The sequence below is a fragment of the Lipophrys pholis genome, assembly GCF_963383615.2.
Source record: "Lipophrys pholis genome assembly, chromosome: 1".
Classification (NCBI taxonomy): Eukaryota; Metazoa; Chordata; class Actinopteri; order Blenniiformes; family Blenniidae; genus Lipophrys; species Lipophrys pholis.
The window spans coordinates 31,482,187-31,495,089 of NC_137635.1; the positions used below are offsets into that span (position 1 = coordinate 31,482,187).

The 12,903-nt window shown below is 38.6% G+C and overlaps 1 protein-coding gene across 1 annotated transcript; it reads right to left on the bottom strand.

Moving 5' to 3' along the window:
• Positions 1-1,684: 1,684 nt before the first annotated feature.
• On the bottom strand, positions 1,685-10,896 carry prtfdc1b (phosphoribosyl transferase domain containing 1b). Its single transcript, XM_080479751.1, has 9 exons — positions 10,838-10,896; positions 10,504-10,610; positions 8,958-9,141; positions 8,116-8,181; positions 5,756-5,773; positions 4,597-4,679; positions 4,423-4,469; positions 4,250-4,326; positions 1,685-2,784 (listed from the first exon to the last, which is right to left on the bottom strand). The coding sequence occupies exons 1-9, from the start codon at positions 10,874-10,876 to the stop codon at positions 2,737-2,739; spliced, it is 669 nt and encodes a 222-aa protein (XP_080335877.1). The 5' UTR covers positions 10,877-10,896; the 3' UTR covers positions 1,685-2,736.
• Positions 10,897-12,903: the final 2,007 nt, after the last annotated feature.

Sequence of the window (12,903 nt, forward strand, 5' to 3'; positions counted from 1 at the left end):
TATGCAAGTGCGATAAGATTATTTAGATAACTCCCATGAGAAAGAAATAACTTTTTTCACTTGTTAGACTGGTTTTAAATACACAAACTCAAATACAGCTGTTATTTAATCTGTTTTCTGACTAATTTTACATTCAGTTTGAACCGATTCTGACTTTTTAAACCAGGTCTACCTCAACAAATGTTTGTTAAAATGTCTTACATATCAGTACAGTGGTTTCTGGCTGATTTTACATCTTTAAACAAGTATCACACTGGTTAATTCTAATTTGTGGTAAAACTGGGCTTTAACTAGGTTTAAATTACATTCAGACCAGTTTTTGGAGGAGTATATCTTGTTTTGATAAATGTAAGTACATTTCATCTCTATAACACATTTCACTGATAAAAATCACAATAACACACAATAAAACATGTAAGTGTGATAAGATTCCATAACTCCCATTAGAAAGAAATATCTTTTGTTTCAGTTTTTAGACTAGTTTCTAGTACTCAAACTGGAATACAGCTGTTGTTTGGTCTGCTTTCTCACTGATAACAAACAGGTATCACACTGGTTTTCAATCTTTGTTTGACCTTGGTTTTATCTTTTGTAGGGACTTGCTTTAAATTCTATTTAGAGTACTTTCAAGTCAGTTTTCTGACTACGTTTTGGACTGGTTTGCAATTCTTGTTCAAAAGTGTTGCTTTTAAGTGTACACTTACTGGAAATAGATCCATGGATAGTTTCAGAATGATATTTGAGTGTGTTCTTTGAGCTGTGTGAACTGTGTTCCAAAATACAGTTGGGGCAAGTTTTTAATAATTTTTTAACTATATTTAGACTTCTTTCAAACATGTTTGAACTGCTGGTTTCTGACTCTTTTAATGTTAATGTTTTGACATGGATACATAGACTGGGGTCTGTATGTATTCTAAATGTTTATGCTTGTAACTTCTGCCCTGTGGTCACCAGGTATAAAATAATAACAGCTGTTATTCAAATAAAAGGTTTTTATAAGGTAAATTCCTTATTTTTGTGGATTAATCATGATTAATTGCTATTTTCTTTTATGTTCACAGTGCTGTCATTAGAATTTTCAGAGCATGAATGCTTAAAGCACTGGCAAACATTCCATCGCTGTCCAGTTTATTTTTTTGCAATACTGATGTTTATCACAGTTGTTCTGGTCCAGGGTTTATCTAACCTCCACAAGTAGTTAGCTGGGATTGCCTCCTGCACCCTAAATTGAATAAAGCCATATTGAACAAAAAAATACATTCACAAACTAACCAAGAATCTAGTATTGTGTGATAATAGCACATTTCACAGAAGCCACATCACAGGTTTTTGAACATTTTCATTAAGTACCTTTACCCATATAAAGTACATCCACAGAGTTTCATTGATATTTTGACTACAGGAGATCTTAATGCTGCAACTCATGTTGTATTGGATGCATTATTGTAGAGTTAATTGTAGTTAAAAGGTCAGAGTCATTTCACTGGAATCCCCTGAAGACCTGGGAGTCCAGAGAGGGGGAAAAAAAAAAACGGTCTTATCTTGGTGGTACTTTATGTTCCCTGCTTAACGGCTGGGAGTCGGATGTCAGGTGTACACAAAGAGGACAACAGCTCAACACAACAGACTCGCTTTTGTTCCCAAGACTCACTCATCGGAACCTTTTTTTTTTTTTTTTTTTTTAGGCACACAGCAAAGTAACTTGATGTTTCCGACTCCGGCTTCGGCTTGTCTGAGGATCACAGAGTGGTGATCATCCACTGGCTAGAATCCAGATTAACAAGAGCAGCGAAACACCATCAAACATGTACAGTTCAAACGGAAAGGACTCCAAGCTGCTTTCTGTGTGACACAATTTGTCACTGTAGTAAGAAATATGTGATCCTTTCTCATTTTATAACCTTAATTTGACTCATTTGTCTATGGAGCACTCTTTAAAACAAGATGTAAGGAAAAATATGCAACAGAAGATTACAACTACAAAGTACATAATACTGAAATCGTGCACTCTTTTTACCCGAATTGTAATGAAGCGCTTTAAATATCTACATTCATTATGTGAATACATGACATAACACAGTTATTCCAAATGTAATAATGACAAAAAGATATTCATGTGTTTATACCAACTAAATATAGTTTTATTTGAAGCTTTAAAACGTATGTTTTTTTTTATAATAAGTCTTATTACGTATTAATAATGCCTCTGGGTGGCTCTTTAGAAGAGTAGATGTGAGGCAGCTGCACTTACAATGGAAACGTCACAATTCATGGTTATGGTTAAGAATTTTATTGTACATGAAACTATGAAAAGCAAAATGGTAGAAAAACAATACACAGGAGGTAGTTAGCACACACAGTGATCACAAGTCGAGCTTATTTGCTCCTGAAAGGTAAAACAGACAAACCACCTCTAAAAACATTGAGGAGAAAAAAAAACAAAACTTCCTAAATGAAATATCTCCTTTTCATTTCATTATCGCTCACCAACATGACAAAACAGTCACACAAAAGGTTGTAGAGACAATTGTGTTTTAGTAACAGCTTCCTGGCAAGTTTCCGCGAGTTAAAACATTTTCCTGGTGAATCAGTGCTGCAAAGCGTTTGGCTCAAACTATCAGCTGTCCCATGTTGGTATGTGCCGTTAGAGGAATGTCAGAATAAAAACGGAGTTGGAGTTGAACAAGAGGCGTCCGCGACGTCCGTGTGAAAGTCGGCTCTTTTACCAGCCTTCGTTTAAATCTTATACTTTGTCTTCCCTTTTTCACTGATCACACAGATGTGCTACAACAGAAGAAACAAAAACAGTCACGATATAAGAACAGGACAGTATTTAGAGAACAAAAAGTCTATCAATGCTTTTTTTTCCTTCACTTATATCAGCCAACTTTTAATTATAGAGCATCTTTCAGGTGACTGAAATTTCACTCAAAGACTTTCAAAAGCAAATTTTCAAACATTAGACCAGAGGTATTAAAGAATGTGTATGACAGGTTTTGCTTGTGTGCCCACCATAGGACTGCTATTGGTCTCAAACGTTTTTGAGGGAATTTCACTGTAGTTCAGGGAGAAATTAATCTTATTTTAAAGCTAAAAACTGTGATTTGTTCACTTTTTTTTATTATTATCCAATATTTGAAATGAAAGAACACATTTTGAGAAACAAATGTGTATTTTCTTGTACCACTTCAGTGACCCCCCCACCCCCTGGTTAAGTTTGCGATCACTGGGTTTAACTCTTAAGTTGTGGTGTTCCTCAGGGCTCATTCCTGGGGTCTCACATTAAAAGAAATCAAGAAATTTAGTTTAAAAATAGTATAAGCTATTACATACATAAATATAAAACATAAATAACGTCTAAATCAATTCATTCCAGACATGTCAAAAACACATATACAAACATAAATAAAAATGTATTTGTAATAATTTGAAAAAACAAATGTATGCACACTTGCGCGCGCGCGCGCACACACAATATAAATTAATAAATATATATTTTATGAAAATACATTTACACAAAATAATCTATATCCAAGTAAACACACCTGTACTTATTTATATACTTACACTCATAGCTTTTATCTTATTCAACATGTCTGTAAAGGGGATGGAAGAAGTAAAACTTATATACTCCTCCCCCTTCTCCTTTCTTCAATCATCACATTCTATAATAATCCCTCCTGCACCCCATATATTGAACAAAAATAACATCTTTATGTTTAAGTAAAATTAATAAATGCAGAATGTGGGTTATGATATAATTAAATGAACCAATGTTTGAGGTGCATCACTTTAAGAGATTTATGATACCTGTTCTTGAGTTTGAGAGCTGCAAGCTGCACTACATTTAGATTTAAAATACATTTAATCGGTCCATTTTGTCCGATGTGATAGCAAAATAATTTTAATCGCAATGAGGCAGGGTTTAAATTGTAAAAGTTATTCAGTCGAAGGAAGAATATGTAGAACGGACACTACTTGGACCTTTAATCTACAAATACAATAATAAGTTACACTTTGAGGTTTAAAGGTCTGTTTACAGCTGAAATAACACTCACATAACCTCGACCTACATTAATGAGTAGGATCTTTCTTTCAAATAACTGTCTAACTTAATAAAGATGACTTTATTTCTTAATATTACTCATAGTCAACTTATAGCAGCGACATGGTTCCATAGAACACACAAGAATTAAAGTTTGGTTGAACTCTGCCAGTGATACTGCCGTCTGCACTCTTTCTGACTTACATTCAGGTCTCTGAAGTACTCATTGTAGTCTAGGGCATATCCCACCACAAAGCGATCGGGAATCTCAAAGCCGATGTCTGAAAGGATGAAATGAAGAAACAGAGACCAGTTTTAAGTATTTCCTCAGTCTGCTGACGCACCAGAGGGCGATGTCAGATTTCCTGGGTACGTACAGTCGGGGACGCAGGCCGAGCTGTGAGGCACTCTCTTCACCAGCAACCTGCATGAAACACACCGGCGAGGATTCAGTTACAGTCTGAATGTTTCACAAGTCTAGACTACCACTTCTTCACTCTGCTTCCTGCTCTGTCTGCTGCGACACCAGAAACTGACTGGCAAGACTTTACCCGGCAACTTTGATCATTTTGGGCTTGAAAGACTCGACGTGCTTCAGCAGAGTCTTCATCGTCCTCCCGGTGCCCACGATGGCCTGCGAGGAGGAAAATAGGAAAAGTGAAAAAGTGGGACAGTGTTGATAATCAAGGCAAGAATGAAACTCCAGACTGAGTTCAGTCACCGTCACTCAGGATGAAACTTGATGGGAACGTGTCAGGATGCAGCTCCCTCATGGATATATTTCACCACCTTCTGCTGAGCTACGTTTACTTTGAGAGTAAAAGCTGCAATAGTTTCCGTAGGATCATCTTCTTCATTTTACAATATTTTCTTCAATTGCATTAGTTTTTAGTTCTTTTACGTTTTCTTTTACTAAAATATGAAGTCCTGTGTTTTCACAAACATCTTACACTATTACCACTCTTCCATCCCCCCTTATTTTTTTAGCTTTGAATACATTCTGCTGTCATGATGATAGAAACATTTATTCATGATTCTACAAATAAAATCCATCAAAGCATTGAGTGTGAAAATAAGTATTTGAATAAGCGATAACTAAGCTTCTAAGATGACTAAATACACCACTGTGTGGTGCAAAGTGGTATTACAAGACATCTCTAATTAATATTATTTTCAAATATTTAACAATCATTATATATATATGTATATATATATATATATATATAGCATCTTTAAAGCCCTTTAAAGTTCATATAACTTTAGCTTTTCTTCAAAACGTGACAATTATTAAATAAAAATCTCAATGGAAACAAAAAATCTTGAGTTATTTCAAAAATATGAGTCCTAATGATTATTTTGGTTTCAGTTATGGTAGCACAAAAAGTGTTTTGAAATAGTTGTGACTGACTAATGACCACAGCTTCAGAATGTTCATTGTCTTTAGTCTACACGCTCGTCAGTGTCAGACGACCCCGGTGATTAAGCTCACAAAGAAGCTTGACATCATGTATGAAATCCCCAACAGTCTGGTTTCTTGAATGTGGGTCAGACAATTAAAAAGTTTCCTCATGTTGAACTCTCGGCGAAGGAAACAAAACTTTAAATGGATCTTTTTTTGGCCTGGATTACCAAACGCATCCTGGAAAACAAAAGGACTGTGTACCGGTAGTTAAGAGGAAAAACAGGGAAGCCACGGCATGTTTGACTCACCTCCACAATCAGGACGTTCTTATGAGGGCGCGTTGAGGAGGGAAGAGAAGGAAACAATGATTCTGGATTAGAAAAAGGAAGTAATCTGCAAGACACGAACACACTTTCACAACATGCTGCTCGGGAAAAACGAACCCCAGCAAGATATTGTCAGCTTACAACTTGAAAGTGCAATAAAAATAAAAAAAAAGCAGCATAAATCTAATCTTTAAAGGAAAGTTATGAATTATTCTCTCTCTACCTTCTCACTCACGAGCGGATTTTATGTGCTTATTTGCTTTCAGTGACCTACCTAAACATGCAAATGCAGCATGAAAATGTCATCAAGGTTCGAAATGTGCCGTCCCTTCACAGCCCTGCTCTGAACATCACACGCAAATACTTGGAATTCTGCAAATGTCCGTCTAATCAACTGGAGACAACTGGGCAGTATTTATACAAAGAGCCACAGCGGGAGCTCCACCTCCACTGAGCGCCGACCAGATACCAAGTGAGACTCTTTAACTGCCCGTTTGCTGTGATTTCCGAACAAAGGGCTCATCCGAGCACGCAGCCCTGCTTTTGTTCGGGCCTGGTTATTCTTACAGATCCATTCAGGGGGCAGCAGACCTCTGGAGAAGCCCCACGCAAAGAGCTGTGCGCTGTGCGTTACCGCTAACAGTCTGTAAAACAGTGAAAGCTCAGAATCAGGTTGTTGAGCAGCACAGAGAGACAGCAGCTCTCCAACCGTTGCCACGTATCACCAAAGTAACAGGAACTACAGTGATTTTAACAGTTACTTGTGCTCGGTAATTACTTATTATTGATAGAAAAACAAATCAACAAGTATGAACATTTGCTCCTCCGGTTTTAAATGGACTTTAATGGAGCCAAGACTGCTTCGTACTGGCAAAAGCTTTGAATAATAACAGGGAAAGTGGTTAAACGTAGGTATTAAAGTGGAAACATAAAGAATTCAGTAGTAATGAATGGATTTATGATTCATCATATATTTTGCATCCGTTTGGTCGACGTTACAGAGAGTGACTACCCCTGAAGTTTCCAGGGAAAACGTGTAAACCGAACATGTGATGAAAATTCTGACATTTTGCTCACTTCCTTCAGTCCCAAACTAGAGGACTAAAAGCAGCTGTACATCACAGCGAGCTCAAGGATTTCACAAGCACACTTAAAATACTGCTGAGAGCAGGCAGCGGTGACTCACGCCAACTACATCACATCCTCTTCTTGTTCCAGACAACTCCACCTCGCCCCGGCTGCAGGCCGCACGGCCCAAAAGACAGTGGCTTAATAATACTTTAAAAAACAATGCTTAGAAATACCAGACCTGCAGTAGATAACTGGTAGATTGACCTCATACACATGTACCAACATGTGTGCAGAAGGTGCATCACAACGTGCACAATTCCACCAGGGGCAGCAAGAAAGTAGGAAAACAAGAACAATGGCAAAATGTAAACTAAAATGTAGGAAAACAAAGTAAAAAATGTTTATCATTCGAATTAAAGTCAGATAACTGCGAAAAAGTTAAAATGTCAACGATTAATTCAGAATATTTGACTTTGAAAGTGTTAAATTTAAGTCAGAAAATTCAAAAGTGAACCAGAACATTGCAAATACAATAATATTTAAGTCGCAGTGACGAGAAAGGAGTCATAACATGGAAGATTCTGAATAATAAAGTCAGACTGATACAGATAAAGTCTGTATGTCCGTCAGAAAATTGAAGTTGGAATGTCCAGGATACACTGGCGTGTGGGAAACAGTCAACAATGATGGGAATAAAACAAGAATATTGAAAACTATGTCCAAATGAAAAAAACAACCAGGGTTAACCTTAATGCTAAACCGGTTCAAAAAATTAATTAGTAGAATTTTTTTAATGACTTATTTATGATCAGATGATGGAAAAACTAAAAATATTTCAATATCATGAAAAATTGAGAAACTTTCTCCGGTGACTCTTGAGAGCAGCTTCTCTGATGTGTTCTGTTTGTCGAAGAAACGTCTTGAAGCAGTGAATCATTCACTCTAATGCGGTTTGGGAACAGTCGACACGCCTCAACACATCAGTGAAATACTAAGTGGAGCACTGTGGTGGTCTCCAGCCCCCCCTCCAGCCCCCCTCCAGCCCCCTCCCACTGAGAAAGCCTTTAAACAAGCACATTACAGCAGCTGCTGTGGGATCTCCTGGGTCTGCCATAAGCTGCCATCTTTCATTTCCACAGGAAGAGGAGAGGAAGGCACGCTGCCCTCCACAGGCTGTCGTCTGCCATCACATCCCACAGACACATTTTCCTCACACTTTAAAAAAAAAAAAGAACAGTGAAAGACGGCGATGAGGTGAGAAGATGAAATACCTTTCCTGCCAAAAACGACAAGTCTTCTGCTCCGACGATGTGCAGATCCTCCGTCGACTGGTCATTCTGTTGAGGAAAAAAACAAAACAAAAAAAACCCTCAGGTATATGTCTGATAATTTTGGGGCTTTAAAGGAAAGGAACTTTTAGATTCTGCTGGATCTCCACATTAAGGTTGTTCCAAAGTCAAGACTGATGAAAAAAAAAAAAGCACTTTGGTTTAAAACCAAGGAGGAGCTCATAGTGGCTTAAATCAAATCAATGCAGTTTTATTATTTAAAAAATAATTTTAATATTTTTAAAAGATGATGATAGTGTTACAGCATTGTGCTTTAATTTGTGTTTTTGAAGACCAGGGTGGGGTTAAATATAGCATTCAAAACACTGGAAACATCAATAAGATAACTGTAACACAGGAAAAACAAATGGAGCACCATTCTTATTCTTACAGATGCAGAGATTTGCCACAAAGATTTACCACTAATCTGGAATTAAACTGAGAACTTGGTGTGACACAAAAACTGTTGCATGAGTGCGTGTGTGCAGTTAAACTTCTGACGTGTGAGAGGTCACCGCTCTGCTTCCTTTTTATCGTAAAGATAAAAGACATAGATTTCTTCTCCCGCGTCCAGCCGTCAGTGACCACACAGACATCTACTACTAGTAATGACAGAAGTTACACAAAGATACCAGAGTCACCATGACATCATGGGCGATCGTCCACAGCAGGAGACGCAGGCTCTGCGTTCTCACAACTGTAATCCAGATTCACGACGATATCGATTCCACGGAGAGAACACAAAGCAGTTTTATTAAAACGAATGGCGACGCGTGAGGCCTCACCAGGTAGCTCTTCAGCCGGATGAAGTGGACCCTCATGGGGATGGTGCAGTTGGAGTTGCGGCTCAGGGCCTTGATCCGGTCCACCAGGTCGGCGCAGAACTGGTAGCCGCCTTTCAGGACGCACAGCACCACGATGTCGTGGTCGCCCAGGTCGTCCATGATGTTTCGGGCCAGACGTTCTGTCCTGCGAGCGAAAAGTCAGTTTCAGAAATTCTGGTTTTACGTCAACGAAGCCTCCCAACGGTCCGACAGCGATCGACAAACCGGAGAATTCATCACGCTGAACACGACAACCCTGATTCCTCAAAGTTTGCATTTCTTGTGGAATTCAATGATGAGCAGAAAACCACCGTCTATGACCAATGATAAAAAAAACAACTAAAACATAATCTTCAGAAAACCATTGTTTGTGAACAATCTTGTCCAGTATAAATTGTTGTATAACAAAATAAAAGCTCTAAACCTTTGTCTATGGACACTTCTGAAAAGCACTTCCTATAACCATTGTCTGAGAGTTTTACTGCACTGTTTAAATTTTGCTGTATTTGTATAGTGACACTTTTGAAAACCATTGTCTGTGAACACTCCTTCAAACCACCGTCTGTGAAGGTTTCTGTCCAGGTGAAGTTTTGTTGTGCTCATATAATGACGGAGGTTAAGACTTTGCGGGTGAACACTTGAAAACAGTCGTCTGCAAAAACTTCTTCAAACCATTGTCCGTGAACAAGTCTGATAATAAAGAGAGACCACCCAGTGGATTGCGGCGGGGCATTGCTAGGCATGACACTGGTGAGCCGCACACGTGTGAAGAGTCCATCAGTTTTTTTACTTATATATTATTTGTAAATAAGCATTCCGTTTGTATTTTTATTCTGTTTACAAACCACGCTGACTTTCAAAACTTTAAGAGAAAAACAACTAAAAAGGTTGCTCGTATGGATGGGAGAGAGAAAGAGAGAAAGAAGATACATTTTAAAAAGAAAAAAAGTAAGAAAAACAAGGAACTACAAAAAACAAATGCTACTATCGTTCAAACTGCTCCAACAACTGAAACACGCGGTGGCTGAAAGCAGCTAAATGACTAAAGTGGGAAAATCGATTAAAAAAAGACAAAAAAAAAATTCTAAAAATATCCAGAAAAGCTACAAATATATATATATAAATGCAATATAAGTTTTAGTATCTATAGCTATTTTCAAAAGTTATTTCTCCTCTTAATTTCAGATAATTACCATGTTTTGTGACCCCCCCCCCTCAAAAAATTTTTTTTCATTAGGTAGAAAATCCTGAAAAGTTGCTAAAAGTCTAGAGTGAAAGTTGTGACGTCAACCTGCTGAGTGGACACATTTAAAAGATTTTCACATATTTGGTTTTGCTATTATAATGAAATCACTGACACAACTTGAAGTGGTAATAATGTGTGTGTGTGTGTGTGTGTGGGGGGGGGGGGGGGGGGGGGGGGGGTATCTATGATGGGGGGCTTATCTATGAAGCAGACACATCAATTCCAGTTGGACAGGAGGGTTGACTTGTTTCAGTCCTGTACCTGTCCATAATCACGCCGTGAGGGACGACGACACAATCCAAATCCCCGGAGTAGTGAGCTGGGTAGCTGAAGAGGTCTAAACTGTATCCTGGCCAATCATCGCTTATCTGAGAGGAGAGAGATGATAAACATTATGCTGAGAACGAGTAAAAGCGTGAATGCATCAGAAAACACGGCCTTTTACGTGCAGGACAAAAAAACACACACAAGAAGAAAAGAAAAACTCGTAAACTCGTGCGTACAAGTCGGTCCGAATGCGCAACGCGCGCAGCGACGAGCGCGCAAACTTTTGGACACTTGTCGGATTCCTGCGGAGGGATTTGATTGAATTTACCACGATGCCGTCGCTTCTTCTCTCTGCAGCCTCTGCCATGTTGTTTAGCTCCGCCTCAGAAAGGCTGCAGGACAGAGCGCGCGAGGAGCTGGTTCGAGTCTGAGGACGGCCGAGAGGAGGAGCGTGAGTGTGTGCGTGTGTGTGTGTGCGTGTGTGTGCAGAAATAAAAACATTTTGACAATGAATTGGTCAAAAGGGATAAAACTAAGAAAAAACCCAAAACGGATAAACGAATTGAATCGAATCACTTCATTCGGAATGCCAAAGATATAAAATAAGGAAAAACAAACGAATTTAAAAATGAAAACAAACAAAAGAAACCATGATAATAAAAAGAATCACATTATTGGGAAGAAATTCCCCTGAGAAAAAAAGGTAATATTAGAACATGAGTAATACAAAACTAACTAACTAACTAACTAACTAACTAACTAACTAACTAACTAACTAACTAAGCGAAATGTTTTATTACGTAAGAATTGGCAAAAAAGCGTTTATACCCCAAAAATCCTTATCAAAGGTTAAACACAAATGTCATGTTATTAGTCTGGACTGACAAACAGCTTATCAGAGAAAAGCTGAAAAGCACAAAGTCACTCTTCAGTTTCTGAAACATGCATCAACATGTGAGAACAAGGAGAAGATTCAGTCCTTTATCCCGGGGGCCATTAAAGTTTCCGGAGTTTTGTAAGGATTAAAAAAACGTGAGAGTCAAGCTTTTATCTGCACCTGTAAAACTTAATTTTTTCTTATTGCAATCAGAAAATTCCCCAGAGCCAGTGATGAACGCAACACTGATTCCAGCTCCACCTTTCTGTCAGGAACACTTTGAGGTGGGTAAGAAAGTGTTCAGAAATGTGTTGGTGACGCCCTCTAGTGGAGACATGCAGAAACTTATTTTTCCTCTGAACATTATTACTTTGAAATAAAAATCATTTTGGCTTTTTTTTTTGTTTCTGGAAAAAAATAAAATTTTCATTTCAAATTTTATAGAATAGATGTGATCTTATTTTCATGCACAAGAAAAGAGGACAAGTCATCCATTTCAGTCTCTCTTGAACAGTTTAATCTGAGTTAAATGCAGAATGGAAGTGGATTTATTCCAGTTGAGAGGTACAACAGTTTTCAATCTGATTTCCTCTGTTTGTTTGAATGACAAGTCACCTGCAGCAGTAACAGCAACAGAGGGAGCAACTGTCGGTGCAACACCACGAAGTCAGGCTGCAGTGGGTGCAGTGGTATAGCACCAATGGCAAAAGTAGGAGAAGCGAGTGCAGCAGCAGGCCCAGCAGCAGCAGTGGGTGCTGGAGCAGTGGGTGCTGGAGCAGTGGGTGCAACAGCTGGAGCGATGGATCCAGCATATTTAGCAACTATAGTCAGCAGTGAGAACCTATAGTTGCTATGGTGGATGCGTCAATAGCAGCAGTGGTTGTAGCAGTAGTAAAAGTAATGACTGCATCAGGAGTAGCACATTCAGCAGTCGTGGGTAAAGAAGTAGAGGTTGGAGTGGTGAAGGCAGCAGTAGGTGCAAAAGGCAAAGCAAATGTATTCCTGAAGAGCCATTCAGACTCGAGACAATTCACATTTCACAATGCTTCTCAAGCAAATAGAGGAAATACATTAAAGCAATGTGATTAGATAAGGCTTAAAATGGAGAATAACGAAAAAACTCTATCAAGATAAAGGGGATGAAATAAGTAAAATCAAGTGTTTAATGGAAAACCTGGGCAAATAATAATGTTTTGTTAATGTTTTTGTTGAATGTCAGGTCTGAGTCTATGGCTACACCCACATCTCTGGGTTGATTTTATTGCCGTTGAGCGACACGGGGTCAGTCAAGATGAGTGCTGACCTGTAACCTTTCTTCTTTTGGGCCCAACAACACTTACCTCCGTTTTATTTCTGGCTTAAGTTGTAAAAAGTTCTTACGTATCCACACAAAAATGGATGAGTTGCTGCGGCGGTGTGTGTAGAAACAGAACGTGATGTAGTTGCAGGAATGCATGGAGCAGCAGTAGACACAGCAGTGGAGGGAGACGTAGGTGCAGCAGCAGTTGTGGTTATGT

Excerpts from the sequence above, each read along its gene's own strand:
- prtfdc1b (XM_080479751.1), bottom strand. The coding sequence starts at position 10,876 with ATGGCAGAGGCTGCAGAGAGAAGAAGCGACGGCATCGTG. Across the intron at positions 10,611-10,837 it reads GAAGAAGCGACGGCATCGTG|ATAAGCGATGATTGGCCAGG; the intron begins GTAAATTCAATC and ends CTCTCCTCTCAG. Across the intron at positions 4,327-4,422 it reads CTCGGCCTGCGTCCCCGACT|ACATCGGCTTTGAGATTCCC; the intron begins GTACGTACCCAG and ends TCATCCTTTCAG.